At 44.4% G+C, this 14,532-nt stretch overlaps 1 protein-coding gene across 1 annotated transcript in view; it reads right to left on the minus strand.

Moving 5' to 3' along the window:
• AGBL1 (AGBL carboxypeptidase 1) overlaps nt 1–14,532 on the minus strand; it is a 732,367-nt gene that overhangs the window by 271,237 nt on the left and 446,598 nt on the right. Inside the window, 1 exon segment of the mRNA XM_084816379.1 lies at nt 3,472–3,635. Within this exon segment, the coding sequence (XP_084672505.1) occupies nt 3,472–3,635 (164 nt within the window).

Genomic DNA, 14,532 nt, shown 5'->3' on the forward strand with positions numbered 1-14,532 from the left:
CGTCTTAGCCAAAGGCCAGGAGGGAAGAAACTATTCAAATAAAGTCAAATCAACAAAAAAAAGATAAGCGGATAAGGAACAGTCAAGCATTGGTGCATTTTTGTTCTGGCTTGAGACAAAAGCTTATAGACTTAATTCTGCCTTCAATTATGATTGGTGCCTTTTCACTGTGAACTAGTTTAACCCTTTTCCCACCCCCACCCTCACCCCGCCTGCCCACAAGAGCTATCTCTTGTATTTAATTCCACAGCCTTGCCAGGTGTTTGGAATGCTCCTTCCCTATCTCTCAAAGTTATTTTAACTCAAAGGCTTCTGCAGCTTCAGTTCTGAAGTGTGGGTTTGATTTATGCCTGGAATCCCTCTGTCTGGCCAGGCTTGACTGGTTTCCTTTAATGACACGCGGGACGCGGATTGCTTGTCAGGCAGCTGTCCGTGGCACGCCTGGTGTTTGGAACACACTGTAATTGCTTCGTTTATACGCTCACATGTACAAGTGAGCATGACTAATCTAAAGAAATGTCTCTATTTTTAAGGCTATCCCCCACCCCCACCCTTTTCCCTCTATAAACATTAAAAACGATGAACAAGACTGTAAATATGATCTCCAGCATCAAGAACAGGTGGTACTAATGGCTGTTAAAGCATCCCTGAAGGGCGAGGATGAAAGCCCACCATAAATTATCAGGTATTTCTGCTACTGGAGAGGGCGGGGGGAAATTTGCTTCCTGTGTTGGAAAAAAAATGGAGGAGGATCATTTCAACAAAAGACCCATTGTGTGAGCTGAATTCTCTCCAAATTGTTGTGCTTTCATTCTCCATTATTCTTAGAAGAACATTAGAACAGAAGAAGAGCCATGCTGGATCAGACCAAGGATCCATCTTGTCCAACATTCTGTTCACACAGTGGCTAACCCACTGCCTGTGGAAAAAAACCAAATATGATAAGAGTGCAATAGCATGCGCCCAGTTGTGTTCCCCAGCAACTGCTGTACATAAGAATAGTGCCTCTGATAGTGGAGGTAACATATAGCCATCAGAACTAATAGATGTCAATAGCCTTATTCTCCAGGAATTTGTCCTTTTAAAGCCATCCAAATTGATGGCCATCACAACAACTTGTGATAGCAAATTCCATCGTTTAACTATGTGTTCTGTGAAAAAAATACTCACCATTAGGTTGAGAATGAGATGTCCGTATGTGACCAGGGAGCAATAGCACCTTCGTCCTGGTCAAAACACTTGTGCCCGTGTGCTGTTCATGCCCAGTTGCATGAGACCACAGAGGTCTTTGTAGACCTGTTAGGCCACACAGTTTAAAGGAAAGCTGTTAGATCGACCTAAATGCAGCCATTTATGGCTGCATTTAGCTTAATCTAAGACCTTTACAGCTGCAAATGGTGTAGCGGACGCCACTTGCGGCTGGATCCCTTCCTACAGTGAGTGCTCAGTGATACGGCATGGCAATAGTGGCCGTATCGCTTGCTGTATGGAGCCTGCCAGTGAGGAGGATCCAGCTCCACATGGGTCCGGCAGGAGGCAGAGGTAGGTGGACCCGTTCCGCCATGGACTCCGGAGGCCGGATTCTCAATGGAGTCCGTGGAGGAATTCTTGGATAGCCCTACTTGCCCCTCTCATCCAGCCTTGAACAGGTGGATTGGACGGATAGCAAGGAAGGATTCAACCTAGGCAGCACCATGCATCTCTGAGTGATGGAGAGAACTGTAGCAAGAGCAACCACAATGAGCAAGGAAACCTTCTTGCATTAGTAGGCCAGAGTCGATTTAATTCTACATCCTGACCTTTAAAAAAAGCTTTAGCGTCAGGTTTACCCACTAGTCTGCGCAACTAGAAGGCATGCTTTTGCTGAATGTAGACACCTCTCTCTGCCCTCAAGCAAACCTGGCAGAGCCTCACCATGAGACATGTGACAGACTAAGAAAGGCCTCAACGTACAGGGAGTTTGGCCAGCTTTACGTTGCCAGAGAGAGATGTGATAAACAGTCCATTATCAGATTCTGGCAAGCTTCACCAGGAGACCTAGGTCCCTTCTATAATCTTGAACACCAAGGCCCGTTCACAATCAAATCTCACACAGCATGGTACTTTAGACCAAGAATGTATCATGCACAGAGACACACACAAACCTCTTTATCCGCTGAAAATGTATCAAGTCATGTCCTCTTATATGAAACGACCCAGCCTAATATCATGGATTCCTCCATTTTGCTATGGCATCATGGGACAGAGATACATCATCTTCCTCTTCATCATCATCACCACCACTGCTACTACTACTGCTATTGCTACTGCTATTGCTATTGCTATTGCTACTGCTACAATTTGTATCTCACCCTACATAATGTAGATTCCAGTATGGTAAACAGAAAATATAGATGATGAAATATTTGTATTATACCATGCTAAAATACAAAAGAAACCTATAAGATCCACAGTAAAATGGGGCAGCAAAAGTCTATATGGTAGGCTAAAGCATTTCGCAAATTAAAATGCCTGGGGAAATTTTAAAAAAATATTTTGAACTGGTCAACAGGTAATGTCTAAAAACCTCAGCCCTCTTAGAATGTGAAAAATTAGGCTATTTTGCTGGAAGAAAGAGTTGCTGGAGGTGTAGATTGTTGCCCAGAAAGGAACAGAACATTTGTGTTATCTGATCATAGTATGCTTAAAACAGAGGTGGGTGGTCAATGCTTGATAGTTTCTGAAGAGAGAGAGAAACTTTAATTGGCATGGGAGACACGCCACCATTCTGCAAGCCCTGCTTCTTAATTCCATGTGTAATTGCTCAGGAGTGATGAAAAGCACTATGCATATCCTCAGAGGCACTCTTGGTATTAGTACTGCACTCTTCATCATGCTTATGAATCCTGTGCCTGGGTGGATCATGTATTGCTGTATCCTGGTGTTCCTCAGCAATAAAATGGGACCAATGTCCTCTAAATTGCATACATACAACATAGTGCAGATACACTTTTTATGTATATTTCACTTCCCAAATAGTGTGGGCTTTGCCTTAATGCTTCTGCCATCTGGAACCATCTGGTAGCATGCATGTTAACGTCCCGTGTTCTGCTTGTAGTATATCATGAGCACTAGGCCGTGTGACTGGGCTTCCAGATGCTGCAAGAGATTGTCCTTTTTTTCCATCAGTGAAACGTTTGAGGGCATGTACCACTCTCCATTGGGAAAATGGGTCAATGTAATTTATATGGCTGTACCAGAGACAAAATTATTTTTTATGCCTTAACCATCAGCTCTTAATGTAATGAAAACCCTTCTGCCTCTTTCAGAGGGAGACGTCCTTTTCGAAACTGGGTATTAAAGTCACTATCAACCTTACTATAAGACAGATATGACATCAAATAAATATTGCAGCAAAGGAAAAAAAAATAAGGACCTATCGTCTGGTACCAAGAACTGTCACTGTTCCAAATAAATCGTTGCTATTCTGACCTTTGTGCTCGGAGATCTGCAATTTCGTCTTCCAGATCCAACAGAGCTGCTGCCTGTGTCATCACCTTCTTGGTGCAGGGCAAGGATTTAAGCTGCAGAAGGAGGAGTCCAAGGCAGAACTTGGCTCCCATCTCCTCCAGCTCCCAAGTCCCGATTTGTAGGCCCTGTGTGCAAAAAAGTGGAAACCATCAGATCTTAAGAAAGAAATCACCATATTAGCCTTGGGTTAGATCATGACTAGGGATGTATGAGAAATGTGTTTCAATTTGTTTTTGATCAGGGTTTGTTTACTCGCTTCACAGCTTCCAGATCAAACACGGAATCGGACATAATCTGAGGTCGAAGTCAGTACATTTCCGAGCTTTCAACATGATTCATGGACCCGGCAAAATGTGTTCGACAGCATGTGTGCATTTGAAAAATCTGCAAATACAAGTGTATTGATCAATACACTTTGATCAATGGGAGAAGAATGCATATATTTCAAAGATGTGCACAATTGAGGCATACATTTAGGGAAACACAAACGAAAATACACAGAGATTTTCATGGGAAAAGAAAAAAGAAAAAACAAAGCTCGCAATCTGATATGGATTCGAGTCATAATGAGCTTTGAGATGCAATTCAGAGAACTTTGGTGAGCTCCAGTTTTGCTGATTTGCACCGCGTGGTTTGTTCATGTCTCTGCAAAAGCAGAGGCAGTAGCAAATTATAATCTCAATGAATGCATAGCCAGTGGGTTGTCCCATTGCTAGATACTTTCACCTGGGCTGCCCATTTGAGCTTAAGAATACATTGATCATGCTATTATACCATGCTGCTCCCTTCTTTCTCCTCCTCCTCCTCCTCCCCAGGGTTCCAAGAAGGCATACACTCTATCATCAGGGGCAAAAATGAACAGGAAGGACAGCCAGGACATCATAAAGAAATTATGGACTGTTTTGAGAAGACCAATAAGAAAGCAAGAAAGGCTATTCCTATTCAGGTTTTAGTGGCTTTCCGGCATTCCCACATGCACACAAACCAGCAACACCACTTGCGGAAGCAGTCCCTTCACCTTGACGTCTAAAGCAAGAAAAAGATGTTACAGCTGAAGCCAGCATTGGATGTATGAGAAATGTACTGGTGGGGACGAGGGAGAGGGCCTTTTCTGTGGTGACCCCCACTCTGTGGAACTCCCTCTCTAGGGAATTCCGTCATGCCCCCTCTTTAATGAGCTTCTGTCATGCATTAAAAACGTGGTTGTTCAGGAAGGCATTTGGGGTGGGTTAGGGTATTTTAGAAAATGTTTTTATTGTAGAATTTTATTGTTTTAAACTGTTTTATTGTATGCTGTACATTGCCCAGAGTGGCTGGGTGACCAGCCAGATGGGCGATTAATAAACTAAATAATAAAAATAAATAAATACATAAATACATAAATAAATACATAAATAAATACATAAATAAATAGCATTGGGTGTCTTTCTCCTTCTCCCTCCGGTAGTATTTATTGATGGGAGATCCATGTACTCCAATCTAAGGATGTATGAGACATTAATTTCAGTTCCTTTTGGACCAGAATTCATCCAGTTCACACCTTGATTATTCAAATGCAATTTGCAGGCTGACATTTGCACATTTCCAAGTATGCAATGCCATTGAGGCAGAAACAAAAACGTGTTCACAAAACGCATATATGTGGGGAATGTGTAGGGAATCATGTACACATTTTTTTTTAAATGTAAATACACATGCTATGGGGAGACAAAGTTGTATAATTGAAAATGCTCATGAAAAATGTGTACATTTCAAAGAATGCACACCACAATATGCACAATTTTCCATGTGAAGGTGGGGAAGCTTGCAACCAAATCAGGAGTGAACTCAGAATGAGGTTTCAGATGGAAATCAGAGAACCTCAACAAATTTGGGTTTTGCTGATTCACACATTAGATATGCTTTTAAATCTGCATTTTGACAGAAAATACACATGTATATACATATTTAAGAGACAATAAGCATCTAGCAATATATTTAAATATGTATTTGTAAAGGATTTTTTAAAAGTAGATGAATGTGATAATGACGTGGTAGAAATTTATGAGGCAGACTGGAAATAGATTCGTCAGTGCTTAACTTCATTTTTTCCTGCCCCCACTGTGCCTCACTGTTGCAACTTGTATAGGTGTGGGGAATATAGAGTGCAATGACCTCCATCAACTGTTTTACTCAACATTACAAGGGGAAAACCTGGGGTTAGGGATGTGAACGTCTGCAAAACTCAAGCTTGTTGAGGTTGTCTGGTTTCCACCTCAAGGCTCATCCTTACTCATGTCCGTATCAGATTTTTTTTTCTCATTTGCACAAAACAATAATAAAATCATGGACATTTTTGTGCACATTTTTTAAAGCATGCACTTTTATCCCATTGATTTAATCACGTCTACACACTTCCCCCCTAAAGTATGCACCTTTTTCATGCATACTTTGCAAATGCCCTCATTTCTTCATGCTGTGTGTGTGTGTGTGTGTGTGTGTGTGTTTGTGTGTGTATGTGTGTGAGTTTTGGTCCATGAATCAGATCTCAAGCTCAGAAATGTGCAGGCTTTAACCGCAGATAGTGTCTGAATCTACATTTCTGTTTGAGAGGTGCAAACTGGGTAAATTCCAGTCTACAATGAACTTAAATGAATTTCTCATTAGGGATGTTGGAGAAATCTGCAATGGAATCAAATGAGTTTTGATTTATATGAATCTGACCCATGGATTCCACAGCCTTTTCCCAAGTCAGATGGATTCCGCAGATTTGAAGATCCAGTTTTTTCTACTTTCTGGAATTTTATGCATATTTAGTCATAGAAAAATATGTTTTAAAAAATGCCCCAAAATGCATATTTCCCCCATAGGCTAACGCATGACAATGCATATTTTGGGATTTGTGCATTTGGGAGGGATTTGTGCATTTGTACAAATGCAAATTTGCACAAATGCAACATTTGTGCAAATTTGGGAAATTGGAAAACAAAAAATCTGATTCCTCCAGTGAGCAGACGACAGATCAAAAGGCACCTGACAATCCACAAAATGCAGACAGAACAGATGTGCTTACAGATTTACTAAATCTGTACACCCCTTTTTTTCTCATGCATCCCTACCTGGGGATGTGCTGGTTTGGGCAGCAGCCACATCCCTGTTGGCATGTCTAGTTTCAGGTTAAGCTAGCGCATGCTAAAGAAAGTTCCCCATCCAAGCAGAATTGATTCAGTCAGCACCCTACAATGACTGGTTAAATGAACATGTACAACAGTATTCAGCTTTGCCAAACTAGCACGACTTGGATTCAGCAAGCAAAGCAATGCTGAACATTGCCTCGGCAACTGCTGAGACTTTTATGCCTTCCCCATCCCTGCTTAATACCGACTTCTGGAAAGCGCGGAGGGTGAAATGAAATGGTTGCAGGGTCCTTATTTGCTCCCTGCAGGAGAGGAAGCTGTTCTCAATTATTTTCAATGGGAGCTTCTATATCCTCCTGGAGTGGTAGGAATTGGAGCTCAGCCTCATGGATGAGCCCGACAAGGTGCCTGAAAACTCCCCTCTGCTTTGGCCCCGATTGACCCCCACCACCAGCACCAAATGCACACACTTCCAAGCCCTCACGAGGAGGACAGGATTAGTCACCACATTTGCCATCTCCTTAGCCATCAAGCCATTCCAACCCTTTAGCCCAAGCCTCTCCTTGCTGCCAACTCATTGATACCAGCTCGCAGCTCCATTGCTACCAGGGAAAATTACCTTAGTAACAGCCACCAACCAGTTCTGAAGGTGTGAGCTGTTTTCCAGCATGGTTGTGTTTTATTTCTGTGCTTGTGATTCAGATAGGGGATGATTACTAACTACCAAAATGGTCATCATTATTTAGCAATGGACGGACATGAGAAGTTCAAACTCACTGGAGTTCTCCAAATTCCTCTTTGGAGTTCGGTTTGCCTTGTTCACTTTCCCAAACATGAGCATCTTTTTTTCCCTTTCTTTAAAAAAAAATGGGGAAAAATTGCATTTTCAATCGGGGAAAAAACGTACATTTAAAAAAAAAAAAAGTGTGCACCCAACATCTGCACTTTTCCCCTGTTCGGTAAACTGTGAAAAAACAAAGGCACCATTTTTGAACTGGCTGGCAAGTTCAGAAATGTGTGAACATCTTTTCTGAAACTGTGCCGGTGTTTGAGTTCAGGGTTGTGAACGGCAGTGGAGGCAGGTGGCTCCAGTTTCGGAGGGGCAGTGATTCCATGCTGGGTTTTCGTTAGAACCAGACAGAGCTCTAAAGGTGCTATCCCAGGTGCGGAGCCCTCATTTCAGCACCTTGGATAGCACCCTTAGAGTTCTGTCTGGTTCTAACAAAACCCCAGAAAAGGATAACCACCCCTCCAAAATTGGAGCCACCAGCCTCCACTGCTCAACGGGGCTTCTTCTACTGTCTCACAAACAGGAATTAAATTCTCATACATCCTCATCACAACTGCAGAAGAAGGGTGTGAACAGGGAAAAGAAGCACTCAGCAGTATGTCTGGGGCAGGGTGTGTGTGTGCTTTGTTTGCCTCCACACTAGGGGTGTACGAAAGTGACTTACCTGTTCGTGGATTATGTTTATGGGGGGGAGGTGTTCCGTCCCTCCCCCCGGAATCCTCGATGGCCGGCTGTGCTCTGTGGCAGCTCCGCAGAGCAGCCGGCCAGGCCCAGCCAGGCCAGAGCCGTCCGCAGCCGGATTTCCGGCCGCGGAGGGCTCTGGGTAAACAAAAAACAAAAAAAACCACGTACGCAAATGGCGGCGGCTACGGCTGCTGCCATTTGCGTTCCTTCTTTTTGGCCGTCTTAATCTACGTAAATATTTACATAGACTATGACAGCGAAAATAAAGGGGAACGCAAATAGCGTAGCGGGCGCTATTTGCGTCCCTTTTTGATTCCCCATTTTAGCTACATAAATCTTTACATAGGCTAAAATGGAGAATCAAAAGGGGACGCAAATAGCGCCCACTACGCTATTTGCATTCCCCTTTATTTTCGCCGTCATAGTCTACATAAATATTTAAGTAGACTAAGATGGCCAAAAAGAAGGAATGCAAACGGCGGCGGCCATAGCCACCGCCATTTGCATACGCGGGTTGTTGTTGTTTTTTTAAACCCAGCCAGCCATGATAGGCTACGTAAAGATTTACGTAGCCTATAATGTCTTTTTTTTTTTTTAAACCCACCCAGCCATGGTAGGCTACGTAAAACTTTGCGTAGCCTATCACACCTTTTTTTTTCTTTTTTTACCAAGACTGCAAATGGCGGCGGCAGCAGCTGGCCGGAAGACCAGCTGCCGCAGCCGCCACAGCCACCGCAGCCGCCGCCGCTGCTGCCTAGAAGATCCGCCCCAGGTAAGTCTCATCCTGGGGGGATCCGCGGGGGGTGGGGGGGGTGGCAGGCCATTCCACCACAGATTTCGGGGGGCCGAATGCACTGACATTTGGCCTCACCGAGATCCGTGGCAGAATTCTCTGCCATCCCTACTCCCCGCTGTTGTTGTCTCATGGATTGTGACCTATTCATTTTGTTATCCCACAACGTTCAAGCAAAACCTAACCTGCCCTACTCTGCATGGCTCTACCTGGTCACCTGCTTTGTCCCCTAGGTAGGGATGTACGAAAGTCACTTACCTTTTCGTGGATGTGCTTCGCAATGGGGGGGGGAGGCGCTCCGTCCCTCCCCCTGGAATCCTCGACGGGGGGAAGGCAATCTGGTCCTCCCCCCCGGAATCCTGCCTGGCCAGCTCCGCTCTGTGGCAGTTCCGTGGAGCAGCCGGCCAGGGCCGTCCACAGCCGGAGTTCCGGCCGTGGACAGGCTGCTGCGGACGCAAATGGTGGCCGCCATAGCAGCCGCCATTTGCATCCAGCCAGGCTGCCATAGCCTATCATGGCAGGCCAAAAAAAAAAAGCGTACGCAAGTGGCGGCGGCTACAGCAGCCGCCATTTGCGTTCTGTATTTTTTGCCGTTTTATCTTACGTAAATATTTAAGTAGGCTATTACGATGGGGGAAAAAAAGGAGAATGCAAATAGCACCCACTATGCTATTTGCGTTCCCCTTTTTTTTTCGCCATAATAGCCTGCATAGATATTTACGTAGGGTAAAACAGCAAAAAATAGGGAACGCAAATGGCAGCCGCCGTAGCCGCCATCATTTGCGTACGCGTAGGGTTTTTTTGCTTGCCATGATAGGCTACGTAAATACTTCTGTAGCCTATCACAGCCTCTGCAGGGATGCAAAAGGCGTCCCTGCATTAGCCGTCATAGGCTATGTAATTATTTACGTAGCCTATCACAGCTATGATCAGGAAGCGAATGGCGGCCACAGGGCGGCCATCATTCACAAGTCAGCGCGGATGGCAGCAGGTAAGTGCTCCATTTCATGTGCCTTTCATGGGTTGGGGGCTCCATTCCACGCGCCTTTTGTGGGTTGGGGGGGTGGGGGCTTCATTCCACCATGGATTTTGGGGGGCCGAATGCACTGGCATTCGGCCTCACTGAGATCCATGGCGGAATTCTCCACCATCCCTACCCCTAGGTTCCATTTCTTGGTGATGCCAGAGTGTGACTAAGATGCAGAATCCCACGGATGGATTTTATATACTCTAAGTCAGACAGCCCAGGTTTCCTCACAGTGGTCTCACATTGGATGGGGCAATTATGACACATACAATCAGTTCTTCTGAAAAAAATGGCCCAAAGGAAGATTCCGCATGCAAAGCATGTGCTCTACCACTGAGCTACAGCCCCTCCCAGCTTGGTCAGCATGGGTAATGCGAAAGGCAGCAGTCGTTCACAGGTTCTTAATGAATTAGCCATGTTCATGTTCTGTGGTGTTATGGATGGCTCCTATTAGGATGCTGCCTGAGATCTCGCTGATGGAATTTGTGGAAAAGAAGACTGTCGATTTATTTATACCCAGCCTTGGGGAAGTATCAATGTAAGTGTGTGTGTGCGTGTGTGTGTGTGTGTGTAAAGCTATTATGATGCGAAGAGCATTCTGTGTGCATACATGTATAGAGTGGCTGGAAACAAGGTGCATAATGCACAGCCACATTCCCCAGAGAGAACACCTGGATTATTCTGCTGCCTAACGGGGCCAATTTTTCAGACCTGGTGCTCTCTCTCTCTCTCTCTCTCTCTCTCAAAACAAACAAACGAACAATCAAACAAACAAACCTCACTTGGTCAATGTATTTTTGGACCTTAAAAGTGCTGCTGCTTTACTGATCCTTTGCATGGATCTCTTTTATGTGCTCCCCACCCCCTGCCCACCCCATTTATACATAAACCTTCTTCAATAGCATTTCTGCCAGCCATAGCATCAGCAATATCCAAAGGCCTAATTATTCATATTTTTCTGTCTAGTTCCAGGAATCCTCCATAGAACCATTCATCTAATAATGGCAAGGGTTTGTTTGTGAACATCTTCAAACCAAATATTAGACCTTTCTTGGTAATTGTTTGTACAGTTCTGGTTTCCCATGTCCCAAGTAATGACTTTCTCTTCTCCCCTGAATCTCTCACCAAGGTTTCTCCTGAATACTGTCCCAGCTGATTTTTTTTTCTTCATCTATTTTCTATAGGATATATCTGCACCGATAGATGGGGGGGGGAGAGAGAGAGAGATCATTTGGTATTGGTTCAAGCTGCTTGGAACCTTTGTTTTGCCTCTGCTGCTGCTGAATCTAACACACCTCTCTCTCTCTCTCTCTCTCTCTCTCTCTCTCTCTCTCTCTCTCTGTCTTTTCTCCCTCCTTCTGTTGCCTCCCTGAAATTTAGACTGTAAGGTCTTTGGTGCAAGGAAATTATTCTTTCAAGTCCCATTTTCACTGATGGTGCTAAATTATGAACATTAATGCTTACGCTTACCACAAGAGGTGTGGACCGACCACAAGATTCGACAAACACTGATTCAGTGCTTGAGAAAACATCCCTATTTTGCTCAGACTAATTCAAAAGCTATGTGCTTCAGCTCAAATCCTGAACCTGAGTCAAGATCCTGAAATCTGAATTTTTGTGCCTCCCATTGTTGACTTCCATTTGGGGGAATCAAAAAATGTCTACAGCTTTTTTCTCTTGGGTGGAATTGGATAATAGTTGCAGGTGAAGTCCTTGGGAGGGTATTACATCTGTCAGATTTCAGAAATATAGGTATAAGGGTGTTTGTACTATGCAACTTTATATTGGGGAAGTGTTTTTTGGGGGGGGGCAATTTGGCATACATCATACAGGTCTCCCCAATCAAGAAAACTGTAAAGTTTTAGAAGGCTAGGTGCACAGGCTGGGGAGTTAGGATGATTGAAAATCAGTTTAATTCTTTGTTCATACTGAAGCCTGGGAACATTGGAAGGATGTCCATCTTGAGATCCCATCTTCACCCTCCCCAAAGCACAGTGATTGGGGAGCCCCTGCTAGAATGTGTCCTATGATTAGAAGATGAATCTGCCAGTCACTCAACACACACACACCCGAAATCAGCATTTTGAGAAACAAAAGCAAAAGATGTAATTTTTGGAGACACACTGTCTGCCTTTCTGAAGCTGGATCACAAATGAAGCCTCATGCAGGATCAAGGTCCAGTTCTGGTCAACGGAGTTCTCCGTTGCAAAATTTGGAGAATTGGAAAGTCTGAAGGATAACTGAGTTTCAGTTCATGCATTGGTTTGACAGTGCGGAATTAGGTAAGTTTGCATTAAAATGCACACAGAACCAATTTCTCCCCCATCTATATGTGGTATAAATGCTAGGAGCTTGACCTTCTGCCTTGGCTTGGGTCAACAGAGAAGGACAGATTGCTAGCTTCTATTTGCTACCAGCTGCTTTCATCTTTTTCATGCCATCCACAGTATACATTCAGGTATGGCTGCCCATGTCCCCAGAATGGGCCTGTATTTGAGGTGGGCCTTGAAGCAGACCTCATGAAACCAAGCCTATTTCATTATCAGCTGGACATATGAATGCATGGAGCTGCCTTGCACTGTTACACTATTGATTCACGTAATCCGGTGCTGTCTAATTTGGCTAGTAAAAGCTCTCTGAGCCTCAAGGTGGGGTCTTTCCCAGCCTGTATACCCTTTTAACTGGAGATACTGGGGATTGAGCCTATTGTTGGAAAAGTGATGGCAGGGGATCATGCCCCCCCCCCCCAAGGTGCAAGCTAAGCGTTAACTTGTTCTTGGAGTTTTTAGCACAGCTAGTAGCAAGGGACACTCAGGGTGCAGATCTAATTAATTTACAGCTCAGGATACATCAGAGAGCATTGGGTGCAAACAGGGGTCATAAAGTGGGGGGGGGGAGGTTGCCTAGATGCCAGGTGGAGCCAAATAAGTTTTGTTTTAGCCTGGTTCTCTTGTGCATAAAACGACTATCCTGTTCAGTACGTTCTGTGGTGGTAGTGGTTTCATTGTTAAACACCTGGCCTGACCTGCTCTGTGGTTCTGTACTTCTGACTGCACTGTTCATGACTCAATAAAGTTTGACAAGCCTTTCACTTTCGGGATGGCATCTGCTTTATCCATCTTCTTCGTGTAAGACTCACTCAACTTCCACATGTAAGATCTGTACTCTACCTTTGAACGATGGCCCCTAAACTGTATCATCCTCACCCAGTATATGGTATTAAGACAGCCTACATCAATATATTCTCTGCATAAATTTACATTTGGTAATGATAGTACACCAAGGGAGAGAAAAGCAAGGAGTTTTTTGGCCTTCACAAGCTAGAACTACCTAAACATTTCAAAGATCTGATGTTGTACTTAATGCAAATCTCTAATCCTTGCTATGAGTCCTAACTGTGTTATTTGCTGAAATATCCACAGGTTAGTTATGGGCCACATTTGAGTGAGGCTTATTTTCCCCTCCTTTTTAATTCCATAAAGGGCCCTCTTGAGGGCCCTCTATCATGTTAAACAGCACCAGGATGGCCTTCTGCTTGCCATGCAATATCCAAGGTAACAATGTCATGGCTTTCTTCATCCCGTACATCCATGTGCTTGAGCAGACATTGAGGAATTGTGGCCTGGCAACGTATCTGTTGTGCAATTCACTGTCATCCCCTTCGTTATGGATTCATTGAGTGAATATGTCAAGCACAGAAAAAGGGCCTGCCAAAGGTTTAAATTGCACATGACATCACAGCAGATCACCTGCATTTTTTTTGATGGTTAAAAAAATGGATTAGTAAGGGGTCCTGATTCAAATCATGACTCTTGTACTGTTGGGGGTGTTAAACTTTCCCCTTGGGCTTGTTCTTCAACACACATTCTGTACACCAGGGTCGGTAACCTCAGGCCTGTGAGTTAAATCAGGGATGCCTGGGATCCCAATGTAACCCCCATTCTAAAGGGTTGAAATGCCTCTCCTAAGGCTTAGTTACTGACAGTAAGAGCTTCATGATACAATATGCTGACTTTTTTTGTATTTTTGCTCCCAGCCCCTTTGCACTCTGGCTTTCCACTCCAGTATCAGAGGCAGTAAGCCTACGTACACCAGTTGCTAGGGAACATGGGTGGGTGAGTGCTGTTGCACTCATGTCCTGCTTGTGGGCTTCCCATGGGCAGCTGATTGGCCACTGTGTGAACAGAATGCTGAACAAGATGGACCCTTGGTCTGATCCTGCAAGGCTCTTCTTGTATTTTTTTGTTCTTATGTGGCTAAACCAAACAGACAGAGATCCATAAAACTAGTCAGGCCTGAGCTAGGACTCACAGAGACAGCAACCCCGGGTTCTCCCAAAGGGCCAGCACCCTAATCACTAAGGGTCTCAGGCTCCCCAGGGCCTACTCAAATTACACAACATTAGTTTTCCAGAAAGACCCAAGATGCTATTTTGTGTAACAATGGTGGCTCAGGGAAGGAGTGGGCAGCCAACCCCTGTTTACAGACCATGTGGCACTCAGCTAGTGGGTCCATTAAGTGCCGCATGGTCCACCAATGGGAATCTGGGGGGTGAAATGGGGGTGGGGAGTCCATCAGACTCCACCCTTGAATTGGGCACTCATAACATCCC

The sequence above is a fragment of the Heloderma suspectum genome, chromosome 11, assembly GCF_057233095.1.
Source record: "Heloderma suspectum isolate Gila_16-S chromosome 11, 16-S_ref, whole genome shotgun sequence".
Lineage (NCBI taxonomy): Eukaryota > Metazoa > Chordata > Lepidosauria > Squamata > Helodermatidae > Heloderma > Heloderma suspectum.